Source organism: Lampetra fluviatilis, chromosome 35 (genome assembly GCF_964198595.1).
Source record: "Lampetra fluviatilis chromosome 35, kcLamFluv1.1, whole genome shotgun sequence".
NCBI classification, from domain to species: Eukaryota; Metazoa; Chordata; class Hyperoartia; order Petromyzontiformes; family Petromyzontidae; genus Lampetra; species Lampetra fluviatilis.
In genome coordinates, this window is record NC_136309.1 from 8,467,721 (window position 1) to 8,482,183 (window position 14,463).

Below are 14,463 nucleotides of genomic sequence, written 5' to 3' on the forward strand. Positions count from 1 at the left end.
ACACGCCCGGCCATCACGACACACGGGGAGGCCATATGGAGGCGAGAACGGTTTCAGTCGGGAGGGGTGAACGTACCAACGGCGCTTTCCCCACTTTATCTGAACGCACTGGGGCCGTGCAACGCGCACGACCTCCACGGGTCCCCTCCACGGTCTCAACAATTTAGGCGACGTAGCCAAGGGTGCCTGAGGGCAATGCAGCCAGGCCCTGTCACCTGGTTTCCATTCGTGCATGGACACCTTCCGTGCCCGCAACCGTTCATTAGCAATTTGGCGAGCCCGCGAATTAAGCCGTGCGGCCTCCCTCGCCTCTGTCAGCTTATGAATATTAAACTTAATATGTTCTGCCAAATTAGAATTAGTTCGTGGAGCGGACAGGCCAAGTTGCGTTTCTATTGGCGGGTCAGCTTCCCGACCGTACATCAAATAGAATGGGGAAAACCCCGTAGCTGCATGGGGGGCCATTCTATACGCGGCAAGGACTCCCGGGACCTGCAGGTCCCAATCTACATGTGCCTCGCACACCTGCTGGCACAGCATGGAAGTCAAGGTTTTGTGGAGTCTCTCCACCATCCCGTCAGTCTGCGGGTGGTACGGGGAGGTACGCACCTTCTTGGTACCCAACAGATCGCACACCTCTTGCAACAATTTACTCGAAAAATTTTTACCTTGGTCGGTCAGCAGGTGTTCGGGAGCCCCCTTGTCCAGGACATAGCCCTGGACGAAGGCATCCGTCACAGCCGCTGCCGACTGGTTAGCGAGAGGCCACGCCATAGGCCATCGGGTAAAGTATTCGACCCCCACTAACAAATATTTATTCCCTCTCGGCGTGACTGGGAAGGGCCCCAAAATATCGAGTGCAACGAGCTCGTTGGTACGCGAGACCTGAATAGATTGCAGCGGTGGATTAGCTGCCACGGCCGGTGGTTTACGCCTGGCGCACTCAACGCACCCCTTCAGAATATGCACCACATCACTTCCCATTCCCGGCCAGTAATAGTCACGCTGAAGCAGGGCAAGCGTCTTGTTAACTCCCAAGTGCAAGAGGCGTTCGTGTGCCGCCAAGACAACCCTCCCCCTCACAGCGGAAGGCACCACGAGTGCGTTCCGCCGGGACAAACTGTCCCATTTCAATAACACTCCCTGCTCAAGTACATAGGAGCCGGTACGCTCCTGGTCCCCCTCGGGACCCCCAACCTTGCGGCGCAATGCTAGCAGCGAGCTGTCCGCCATCTGGAGGCGGCCCCATTCGCTGAGCGACAGCGAGAGCAGCGAGTCCCGACCCTGAGAGGCAGTGGAATCATCCCTGATCGGTGCGCCCGCTGTCGCAGCCAGTGCCCCCATCTCCCCCGCAAGCGTCGGTTTACAGCGCGCCGATCCCGACAAACACGCGCATTCATCACAAGGCAACAACCGCGACAAGCAATCGGCATTCGTGTGTCGCAACCCCTTACGGTACGTAGTCGTAAACTGATAGTCCTGGAGGACTTCCAACCAACGCGACAACTGGCCCGAGGGCTGGGCGACCCTCAATGAATACTGTAGCGCCGCGTGGTCCGTTCGGACTGTAAAGTGACGACCATAAAGATATGGCCTAAACTGCTGCACAAAAAAAACAATGGCAAGCAGCTCGCGACGGGTGACACAGTAGCGCTGCTCCGCCGGAGACAACACCCTACTACCGTAGGCGACAACTCTTTCGACACCCCCAACGACTTGGGATAGCACCCCCCCAATGCCCGTGTTGCTAGCATCCGTGTCCAGCAAAAAGGGACTGGCAAAATCGGGATAACACAAGGGTGGGGCACCCACCAAGGCGTCCCGGAGGGAGCGAAACGCGGCCTCCTCCTCCGGTCCCCATTTGAACTTCACTCCCTTCGCCGTTAGAGCGTGCAAGGGTTTTGCAATAGTGGCGAAGTGCTCAACGAACCGCCGATAATAAGAAGCAAACCCGATGAAACTACGCACGTCGGAAACGGACGTAGGTGTCGGCCACGAACCGACACAATCCGTCTTCGCGGGATCGGTGGAGATCCCCGAAGAATCGACAATGTGACCCAAGTATCTAACCGACTTCCGAAGGAGGTGACATTTGGCCGGTTTAAATTTCAGCTTAGCCGATCGCATTCGCAAGAACACCCCTCTCAATCGCTGGAGGTGTTCTTCAAACGTTTTACTGAAAACAATGACATCGTCCATATAAATCAAGCATGTATCCCACTGCAAGCCCGACAAAACCAACTCCATAAGTCGCTGAAACGTCGCTGGAGAGGAGTGAAGTCCCCTGGGTAACCGGTTAAACTGGAACAGCCCCCCTGGAGTCCGAAATGCTGTCTTAGGTTTCGACTCTTCGTCGAGCGGCAACTGCCAAAACCCCGATAACAAATCAAGAGTCGAAAAATATCGCGCACCAGACAATGCATCGAGGGACTCATCCATCCTGGGGAGCGGATACGCGTCAGCCACAGAGATCTTATTCAGGCGACGGAAATCAACGCAGAATCGCAGGGACCCGTCCTGCTTCTTAACCAGCACAATAGGCGCTCCCCACGGGCTAGAGGAGGGCGAAATAATATCGGCTTCTAGCATTTCGTTAACAGCCGACTGAACATGTTCCTTCTCCACGGGACTCAGTTGGAAGGGATTTAGCTTGACCGGCGCCGCATCGCCCGTTTCAATGTGGTGGTGCAACAAATCTGTGCACCCAATGTCATACTCATGTTTACTGAACACATCAGAGAATTCTATGAGCAACTCGCGCAGCGCACCCAACTGCGCCGCCGACAAATCGTCCGAGGCGGCGCATAGCGAATGGACCCACTCAAGGTCTTCCCCTGGCTCAACGTTCCGCGCGGGGCTCGAGCCCACCTGCGCAACCAACCCATCATCCACAGGGACCCGCGCCACGTGAGCCAGCACGGTGCCCTGTGGAATGACAGCTGGCCGCGACCCCGCGTTCAAAACCATCACAAACGGATCCCTGTCAGCCCGCACCAAAGTGTGAGCCACCGATAAATCAAGACCCCCGACAGCCTTGTTAGAAGGACCCAAAAGCATACTTTGTTCCGAAGCCTCCCTCACCCATGGTTTCCGCAACCGGAGGGGAATCAACATCTGTGAACCCGGGGGCACATGCACGGTCTGTGTCGCCACCGCTTGTATCGTAGCGCACGCCGTCCGAATGTCAGTAGGGCTCGTCAAAAATGCAATCCGGCGACCCGATGGCAGTTCAATGCATCGTTGATCGATAAGAATTTTAATGGGCATTTTAGCCAAAAAATCAGTGCCCAAAAGACACGGAACCGCCAAAGAAGACGAAACGAAAACGGGTCCCGACAATTTGATATTTCCAATGCAAATGGACGCCCTAATCTGACCGATAATGCCCAACGATCCCCCATTAGCGGCGTAAAATGGCACATCCACTGGAAGCAGCGGACGACATTGGACTGGGAGAATATCATAAATGAGGTCCGATATAATAGTTGCCGATGCCCCCGTGTCCACTAACACCCTAATCTCGACCCCATCAATAGATCCCGTAACAACGGACGAACCCGCCGAAGCAGCCACAATTCTATGCCCCAATTCCGCCCATTCGATGTCTCCCTGGTCCCGGCCGAACCCCCCTCGCCGAACCGAATCCCCGAACCTTAACCGGCCCTCCTCCGCCGCAACGCGGCGTCCCATGTGTGCCGAATAAACAGGCCGAGCGTGTGAGGTGCCGCGACTTGCCGGGGATTGTAGAGATGACTTGGGATCTCGGTCGTCGTCCAGCCGAGCACCCATGGCGCGCTGACGCGGAGCGCGGCACCCGGACGCCACGTGGCCCCGGAGGCCGCAGTTATAGCACGTGACGAGGGTCGGAGTAGATCTTGGATGCTCCGACTTTCGGCCCGATCGCAGAGGCGACCGAGCCCCCGGCCTCCAGTCCCCTGGTCGTCCCGTGGCGAACGCCTCCTCTCGTGGGCTGACGACTTGGGGTTCGGTGACCACCGAACCCGGAGCTGCGACGACAGCAGCGTTGCAACCAACTCCTTGTTTCCGTTGTAGGGCCTCGTGCGCTTGAATACTCGTGGCGACTCTCAAAGAAGAAATATCAATCTCGTCAGCTGTGTTGATAGGGACCCCCAGGTCCTGCGCCAACTTAAGCAGCTGCTCCAAAACCATCGCGTCTTGGCCCTCCTCGTCCATCCGAGGGAACGCAGCATCAGCAAGAGCCAGCAACGCCGTGCGATAGGCCAGCGCGGTCTCCGTGGCCGCTTTCCGTCTTGCGTAGAAATGATGGCGGCACGCCGAGGGAGGTCCGTAGACCCTGGCCAACAAACCCAGCGCATCCTTCAGCGTGGAGCGGTCCGACTTCCGTGCAGACCTGAAGGCCGCGAGCGCGTCGTCGTCCAGCAGGGCAGGCAACGCCCGCAGCGCCGTAGCATCGGACCACGCTGACATCTCTTGATGCGCCAAAAACCTTCGCTGAAATTTGCCCCAGTCTCCGCCTTCCGCCTTGAAGGCTGACAACGTGGGCAGACGCTGCTGAAAAATGAAGTCATCCGCCTCGTGGTTCCTCTCCGCCTCTCTGTCGGTGTGTAAGATGGCGGCTCCAGCGGCAGACGTAAAATGGCGGACCCCCTCGCGCGCTGATGACGTCGATGCGCGCGCTTGGGAACCCACCACCACGTGGCGCTCGCCGTTCCCGCCAAAAGTAGGCCCAGGCGCAATGGCGGGAATCCCCCATTCGTTTTGGCGAGAATCTGCGGGGCGACCTTGTAAAATGTCCCCCACCGTCCCCGCTCCTCCCGACGAGCTGATCTCCGCCAAGATGGACGCGGCGGCGAGCAGCAGCTCCGCCAGTCGGGAGTGCGCCTCACGAAGCACGGCCTCGGTCCCCGGTCGCTCGGCCGGCGCCGTCGACGGATCCTGTAGCGTGGGCAAGTCTTCCTCCTCGCCCCCCGCCACCAGCGGCCCCGAGTCGTCCAGGTTTTCCTCGCGGTCAATCCCGTGGGTCCTACGGGTCTTCCTTGTCTCCATGCTTGGAAGCCCGTTTCACTTCTGACGCCAGATGAAGTATTGGAAAATGACGGCAGGAAACTCCTTGACGGGAACACACTTCTTTTATTAAATCTTGACTTGTAACAATACAACGCGTGGCCTCTCTTCTTCACAATGCACTTCTCTTGACTCTGGATTCTGTGCTGCCGGCTCTCTGTGCCTCGTGTAGACTCCGCGCCTCGGCTACACTCCTCTCTCGCCTCGTGTAGACTCTGCGCCTCTGCTACACTCTCCACTCGCCTCGTGTAGACTTTGCACCTCTCTCGCTGGCTACACCGTATGCATACTCGGCTCGTGCAGACCTTTCTCTCTCGCTGGCTACACCGTATGCATACTCGGCTCGTGCAGACCGTTCTCTCTCGCTGGCTACACACTACACATTACTCAGCTCGTGTAGACCGTTCTATCTCGCTGGCTACACACTATACATTACTCAGCTCGTGTAGACCTTTCTCTCTCGCTGGCTACACACTATACATCACTCAGCTCGTGTAGACCTTTCTCTCTCGCTGGCTACACACTATACATCACTCAGCTCGTGTAGACCTTTCTCTCTCGCTAGCTACACACTATACCTTACTCTCTTCTACTCTCCATTACTCTCCTCTCCGGGCTCTATCTCTGCACCTTCGTCTTCATTCTTAGATGGTTCCACTTCTGCCCCCTGCTCCTCTGTGCATCACCTTATATACCCCTTCTTCCCGGGAGACGGAGCGGATGCGGACCTCAACGTCGGCACCGCTCCTCAGTTACCCAATCCACACGCGCTATCCCTACGATCCGGTTCCGCTCAGCGCGTGTTTCCACTTCTCGACCAATCACACCGCGCTGCTACCCGATCACTCCCTCTGGGCGCGTCACCGGCACACAGCCAATCAGCAGCACTACCCCCACCCGCGCACTGACGCCTGCTCCTCCCCGTCAGCGCGCGTCACCACACACACACCCGTACATACGCGCTGGCACACGACATATACACCCAGCGCGTATCACCACTACATCTGTATGTATTTGTGAGTGTGTGTGTCTCTAGGAAGCGGTTGTGTAGCACAATTAGAATATTTATCTTGGAGGAATCCGATGAGCTATAAAGCTCTTTTTCACAGATGTCCAGAAGGGGCAGGTAACAACACATCCAAATAAAACTAAACCATCTTCTCCTACCAGGCAAAGCCCACTGAGGTATTAACTTATTTATCAAAAGCGACCTGGCCACAAATGATAGCTCAACAAAGTGGTTTATCATTTACACATTTATAGCAGCAAAATAATCTAAATAGTATAAACGCGTGATGTTTCTAAATGTGGCGGGAAAAACCGAAAAACCCGGAGAAAAATTCCACGTGACCACGGGGAGAACACGCAAACTCCAAATATGCAGACGTCAAGGTCGGGATCGAACCCCCGACCTCCCGCATACCAGGCGAGGAATATAACATCCAACCACCGTGGTGCCCCTTATAAATAAATACACGACATGTACACGTTCAAATTGCATCATACATTCCCAATCTTTGGAAAGGCAGTAAAACAACAGCAAAAACAGTCCCAGACCACACCAAAACAACACACAGCCCCTCCAGAAATGTTTTACATTCAAATGTAACTCAATTAATTGTTAATTATTACATTTACAAATCACATTTGAAAATGTGGCTGTATCCAGCATTCTGAGTCACAATATGTTTTGGAGGGTTTATGATGTTAAGTGAGGAAACAAAGTTGCTCCAAAGCGTTGATGCTGCAACGGCAAAGGCTTTGTCACCTATTCCAATTCTTGTTCTTGGGATAGTAAAAAGGCAATTATATGGACGCCTGAGGTTTCATGGATTTTGACAATGGAATGAATTAGCTAAGTATAGCTGCGAACCTGTCCACCCGAGTTCGATTCCCGCTCACGGCCAACACCAGTGACGATTATCTGAACCGGTCCTGGGCCTCCCCTAGGTCGACTCAGCCTCGAATGAGCGCCTGGTGCAGTGTGTAAACATCGCCACCCGGGGAGTCAAAGGCGGCCAGGCGTGGTCAGGTGTGACGCGGTATTTCGAATTCACTGCTCGGCACGGAGAGACTTAACCCTCCGTGCCGTTCGGTGGCCGATCCAGCCCCTCTACCCGCACCTCCCGCCCTTCCCCTGTCCATTGCTTGCAGCGCAGCACGGCCAACAGCCGTCAGCCCTCACCACCGGCCCTCTCAACTCCCTCGGTCGTGCGTGAGCAGTTGGGCAAATAGACATGGAGACACAAACACACAAAAAGACAAATACGAAGACAAAAATCCCCGTATAACCTTAACAGACTCGAGGAGCAAGTGCTGTTAGCGAGCACCTATAAAGGCCGGCACGGTACACGAGAGGGTGGGTGGCCAGCAACACGCCCGGCCGCCTTTGTCTCCCTAGTGGCGATAGGTGCTCATTTGAGGCTGAGTCAACCTCGAGGAGGCCCAGTACCAGTTCTGATAATCGTCATCGGTGTTGGCCGTGAGCGAAAATCAAACTCGGGTCGCCGGGTTCGTAGCGCAGCGCGCTAACTGCTACACTACACACTGGCAGAGCCAGTGGGGGGGGGTGGCACGTGCCTCCCCAATGATCCGATCGAAATCCCTAATTTCGTTTGGATCATTGGGGTTTATTCGTAATAAATCGGCATTTTGCGACCCCCCACTGCCACTGTGTAGCATATTATGTGCCAGGGACTCTATGAGATGATAGGACAATAGTCTGAGTCCATAATTGGCAATAAGTAAAGGCAAAGCAGTTATAAGTGACTCACAGAATTGTGCGCAGTTGCGTATACAGTAGACGACTTCCCTGAAGGCATTCACCTTCAGCGAGCGCGATGCCGATCACACAACGCGGTTCGAATTCGACCCTCGATCGATGGCTGTGCCATCGCCGCACACGCGTCGAATAAAAAGCAAGGGACAAATCCTTACTTACTAACAACTCCTCTGTCATTTTTCATTGCTGGAGGGGTTGCCCCCCCTACCTGAAAATCCTGGCTCCGCCATTGACACTACCACACATGGAGACACGCAGAAACCCAGAGACACGGATACACGTGTAGATACGTCGACACTCATACATACACGCAGACACTCGCACAGTTGAGCAACTTCTCGTCACGGATTTTGACAGCGCCACATGAATCCATTGTTCTGTATAAGATCAGTATGAACCAGGTATTGGGAATTTTCTCCAAGCTGCAACGCATTACCCCCCACCACCCACCCACTCACCCGGGCCAACAGCGAGTTTTCGGTCTGCGTGTCCTGCGAAGATCGAGTAAGCTTCATCGTGTGTGTGTGTATCGTGGAATGAAAACGTTTGAGAAGCACTGCTGTCAGCGGCGTAGTACTGAAAATGTCAGCTCAGGGCGTGAGGCAATCGGTCAGGTGGGGCCTCAATCTTTGATTCGTCTCGCACGGTCGCACCTACGCTATTGTTATATATCGCGGTTCCTCTTGCCTAATTGCAATGTTACGGAAGCTCTTGTTCTTTTTACACTCATATTGAACACATATCTCATGGTTGGTTGTCAAGGGGCCCCCAACTCGTAGCTTTGGCCACCCGGTGGGGCCAAGACACCCCCTACCTGCCCCACACTCAGAACGCTACTTACTGGTGAAGCCCAGGGCTTCACCAAATAGTTCGAGAGCCGCATCACACGCATAGCTACTTGTACACATACACAGGTATACAACAGATGACGAACACAATTTTATTTAAATATGAATAAAATAGCTGATGGAATAAACTTGTCTATTTAGGGGTGTACCCCCCTCCCATAGTTATTCTTCAACAATACAGTTTTACTTTTGTAAATGTTGTCGTCACCAAGATATTCCACAATGACCCGTTCCCTGCTATATTTAATTAATTATCATTATGTTTAGATTTTTTTTCTTTAACTGGCTGCCGACAAAGGGGTCAACCAAAGAGCCACATTCGGCTTCGAAGCCACATGCTAACAACCCCTGGTATAGTATGTTATGTATAGTCGATATGTGTATATTGTGTAGTCTGTATGTGTATGGTGTATATGTGTATATGTCGCAGTAAGTAGTGCACACCTCGGTGTAGTAAGTATAAAAAATATCAAGCATCTGCAATATAGCCGAACTCTGCTTTTTTGAGGTCACGACCGAGACACCTATTGTGTGTGTAAGCCGTTTGGTACTCAGTTCCCGGGAACATAACGTGGCAAAATTACTATCTCGCAATACCAGAAGTGCGGAGAACTGCGTGTAAAATGTATGTTGGCTTGAGCGGTGGATTAGTATTATTATGCAACTGGAAGAAAAAAACGGGGACTTGTAACGTCCTGGGAAAACGGACAGATTTCCCAGGACTGCAGCTACTTCAATGAGATGACGTCCTAGGAAAGCTATGAAGAAGAGCCATCGCTTAAAATGCTGTACCATTGTCTGTACTGGAGACTCATGGTTGCAATGTTCTTGACAAATGCGTCGACCGGAAACGGCAAGGCTTCTTCACAATTCTGGCAAATCGCCTGATGAAGCTGGTTGTAATCACCAGCAAAACGTCGTTAGTCAAATTGTAAATGTTGTGAGTTTACTATCCAATACACCGGTGTGTTGCACGTTTTGTTTACGCGACAAACCTTTTGAATCGTCTGTGTTTGGTGGTGGTGGTGGGTTAACGACACATTTATACTGGTAGGAACGAAGTGGACCAGCCACCAATAGATTATATCGTCCGTCCGTTTGTCCGTTTGTTCGTCCGTCCGTCCGTCCGTGTAGCAACATCGCCCCCTACTGCAAACACTTGGCATGACCCTACAAAAACCGAGACCTAGGCCTGAAACTCTCCCTTCGTATCGTACCACCGCGTGTGTGAAAGGGAGTTAATGTTTAACAATGTTACATTCCCTGATGTTTTTAAATAGAAACATTTACATTTAAAGCTTTTACATAAATAATTAAAACATTTATATTAACAATTAACTCACGGCGGCTTAAGGCCTACAGCTAGGCCTAAAGCCTAGACCTAGGCCTCAAGCTCTCCCTTCGTATAGTTCCCCCGTGTGTGTGAAAGGGAGTTAATGTTTAACAATGTTACATTCCCTGATGTTTTTTAATAGAAACATTTAAATTTAAAGCTTTTACATTAAAAACAACTCCCTACCCCCCCCCCGTCGGCGGCTCTCCAGCCGAGCCAGGTCTGGGAATCTCTCCCCCGCTCGGGGTGTATTGGGCAGGGCTACAGTGGCAGGGGGCGGGGCTACGCGGGGCTGGGCGGGGCAATGGCGGCAGGGGGCGTGGGCACGAGGTGGAGGGCGGGGCTACGCGGGGTTGGGGCGGGGTTACGGCGGTAAGGGGCAGGGCAACGAGCTGGGGGCGGGGACACCGAGATGGGGCGGGGCCACGGGTGGCCGGGGCGGGGTTACGCGGGTGGAGGGCGGGGCCACGGGGCATCCACTTATTGGCGGCCATTTTTTGCCATTTCATTTTATTATAGCCATTCAATTGTTCGGTCCTACCAGCCAACCCCACAGGGTCCTGTTATTTACGCGATTGAACCCGAAAAACACGTTATCGTGAATACGATCGGTCGCGAAAGCCCATGCGTTAACTGAATGTGCCTAGTTTGTCTTAACTGTGTTGGGAAAACCCAAGTTTCCCCACGTGTCAGAGCACTCGATCCGATTCTCTGAAGGCTCAACTTTTGCCACCGCGCGCTCCCTACGGCCGACTCCGCTGCCACCACCACCACCACAGCAGCAGCAGCAGGCGCACGTCCCTGCAATTGCACACCTGGTAGAGCGTGAACCAGTAAATGTCGCGTTCCTGGTCGGGCAGCACGATGCTGCAGGCCTCGTCGTCCTCGGGCAGCAGGCGAACGTACAGCCAGTACGGCGTGGCGCTCAACAGCGCCAGCAGCCACAGTGCCACGATGGCAAAGGCTGCGGTGCGTGGCCGTCGCAGGCGCAGCGACAGGGCCCCGAGCGGCCGCACCGTGGCCAGGTAGCGGTCGAGCGTGAGCGCCGTCAGGAGGTACGTGCTGCCGAACTGCGTGGCGGCGTCGAGCGACACGATGAGGCGGCACAGCTGCGCCCCGAAGCGCCACGAGCTGTGGCCCAGCAGCTGATGGCTCAGTAAGGGCATGCAGAGGAGGAAGAGGAGGTCGGCGAGCGCCAGGTTCAGCATAAAGATGTCGGGCACGGCGCTTCCGCCGCCACCTGCGCCGGGGCCCGACGCGGCGCGCCCGCCGCCGCCGCAGAGGGTGCCGCCGGCCCCGGTGCCCGCAAGAGCGGCGCGCCCCCGCCGTCCGCGATGCCCCAGGCGAGGTGACCTCAGCAGCGTGAAGACCACGAGGCCATTGCCCGTCAAGCCGAACAGGCAAATGACCGCAAACACCACTGGCATGACGAAGTCCTTGTATTGGTCTGCAGCGTGGTCTGTGGGAGAGGCGACGGGGGTGGGGGAGATCACGTTATACTTTTTTATTTTACCAGGTAAGGCCCACTGAGCTATATAGCTCCTTTTCCGGAGCGACCTGGCTATCACAAATGATAGCTCAACGAAGTTTATTATCACGTGAATATTATAGCAGCGACACACTCTTAAATGCATGTTTCTAAATGTGGAGGGAAAAACCGGAGGACCCGGAGAAGATGCACGTGACCTCAGGGAGAGAGACACCCCAAACTCCAAATATAGAGCAGTTGTCAGGGTCGGGAGAAAACCCACGACCTCCTGCATACCAGGCGAGGTAGTTAACATCTCCTAGCCACCGTCACAGATCAGTGGACCCCTCACAATGGCGATGGACAATGCACTTTGCCAGCTTTCGCGGGAAAGTGGAGGTCAGAATCGTATGGTGTAAAGTGGATATGGGTAGGTTACATCACGATAACAACTCACAGGAAAGACAATTATTTCTGGACTGGAGACTGAGGGAAGGCAAGAGAAGCAGAGGTTTGTTATTCAATAGCTAATTTTAGGTAACTATCCACATGCATCATTGGAATCTTCTTTGCCAGTAGCAAAATATGATAATAGTTTTTTTACCCTTTTATCTGGCAACAAACTGACACCTTTTTTTTACAAGGGGTCATGTTTTCATTGACCACAATGTTGTGGTATTGTGGTCAATGCAAACATGACTCCTTGCAAAAAAGGTGTCAGTTTTGTTGCCAGATAAAAGGGTAAAAAAACTATTATCAAATTTTGCTACTGGCAAAGGAGGTTCCAATGGTGTAAATGGTTACCCCGAGCTCTAATACTCTGATAGTGCATTGTCTTTGAGTTGTGCGCCTTTTGGCGTCATCTGGTCCAACACCATGTGAGACTAGGCTCTAAGAAAAGCTGTCTCGGGTGTGGACCAATCAATTTTAAGGACAGTGCATACATTATATCAGAGTTGTGTTCTTTTGTTTGCATTCCGACCGTAGCTATTATGGTCAATGCAAACATGACTCCTTGTAAAAAAAGGTGTCAGTTTTGTTGCCAGATAAAATGGTAAAATAAACAATTATCATATCCATATGCATATTTAAAAAAAACTGGTAATCAGAAAACATGTTTTACATATTATTTTATTATATTATTATATTATTTTATTATGTTTTATTTTTATTATTTCCCTTCTACGTGACTTTACCAAAAGAACCAAGAAGATGAATCCCTGCAGTCACGAAATCTTTAAATCGAAATGTTTTACATATTTAATTGCATCAAGCCCCATTGTGTTAAGTGCAGTCTTCAACTCTTAATCACTGTATCTCTGGCCCCTCTACGTGCTAAGAAGAAAGAAAGGGCTTCTACCCGAAATGTTGCCGATTATTCCTTTTTTTTGACAGCCATGATGTTATTGACGAATGGTGTTGAGATGTTTTTCTTGTTGGTGGTTTGTTGTTAGCGCACCACTGCCAACGCAGCAGCACCAAATACTGTGATGTTATATTATAATGAGCCAAAAATGTCTGTGTCCCGCGAGTGACGTCACTCCACGTTGGCCAGCCCCCCCCATTAATAATCACGAGCGGGTGACGTCACTCCACATGTAGCACCCCCCCCCCCCCCACCATTAATAATCATGAGCAGGCGACGTCACTCCACATCGAACAACCCCCCTCATTAATAATCATGAAGAGGTTACATCTTCTAATTGGACATCCCCATTCATTAATATTAATTAGCGGGTGACGTCACTCCACATGGGGGGCGAGGCGCCTCCTCCCCCCTCCTCAGCGTCAACTTACAACCCTCACTACAAAGGCAGAACCCTCACGTCACGCGATCTCCGTAACGCTATTGAGACATCGAAGTAAAAAGGATGTCTTGGTGAACAAGGGATTATAACCTTTAAATTAAATAAGTCTCTGTCACCACGGCCTTACAAATTGCACACGAATTCATGCAATGAATATCATGTCGCGGTCTGCTTTTCGCTTGCAAGTTTCAGATTTATTGAAATACACCCGTCCTTGGACGGGCAAAAGGATAGTTTTGTATAAAAGCCAGGCGGGTCTTTGTCCACCACCCCTTCGCCAACCCGCACTATCAAAACGAACCCCATAATTGCTGTGGGTGTGGAGGCCTTCATCTATAGTGAATTGGCAAAGTTCGATACGATGTGTTATTAAACAAATGAGGTCTCGTTATCGTCATTACACTTTAATGAGGGTGAATAACGTGTCAGTTGAGGGTCATTTAAGCCTGTCACAGGGCTCTGTATTGTGCCTCTGACTTTGACACAACACCTCCTTCTGTTCGTTATGCCCTACCTATGTATTTCAGTACTCGCGGGATATTCTTGGGCTACGGGTGTATTACTTACGTGAGCAGTTGGTGCCTGTGCATGAATCATGCACAGCGGGATTAACCCTGTTTTAATAAAGGGTTGGTGGTCAACAAATATTACTGGAAAACGATGGTCCCAAAAATGGGAATAGGCTGATGGACCAAATTTTGTATTTACGTGGTTTTAGACACTGATTTGTTATTACCCAGTCTCACCATGCTTGCCAATATTATTCAACAAATTGGTTGTACTTTGCTCAATGGTGACGTGGTTTCCGTGAACAAAACATGCCAATTAATTGGAGAGTAAACCCACAAGATTTACAATTCGAGTACGACGTTTCGCCGGTAATTACAACCAGCCTCATTAGGCGACAGCCAGAGTTCTGGAGAAATCCCCCCTCCCTGGCCTCTGTCCACCAAGCGGTTTAAATGGGTACAACACGGTCAATTGGCAGTTACTCCCACATCTGTTTCTTTTAGACGGTCGGGCTAGCCTCACCGAATCCTTCATTAAATGCTTCTCAAATGAGTTTTTGCATTATCTAGATCGTTTCCCTCCGGCTGTGGAGGATAGTGGAAGGGAGGGAACATGTGGGGAGGTGGGGGGAGTGGAGCGGGAGCGACTGGGCCAGTGGGAGCCTCGTG

The 14,463-nt window shown here is 52.2% G+C and overlaps 1 protein-coding gene across 1 annotated transcript in view; it reads right to left on the reverse strand.

The window, feature by feature from the left end:
* LOC144944706 (uncharacterized) overlaps positions 1 to 14,463 on the reverse strand; it is a 51,164-nt gene that overhangs the window by 16,447 nt on the left and 20,254 nt on the right. Inside the window, exon 3 of the mRNA XM_078873064.1 lies at positions 10,825 to 11,468. Within this exon, the coding sequence (XP_078729190.1) occupies positions 10,825 to 11,468 (644 nt within the window). The remainder of the gene's footprint in view (positions 1 to 10,824; positions 11,469 to 14,463) is intronic.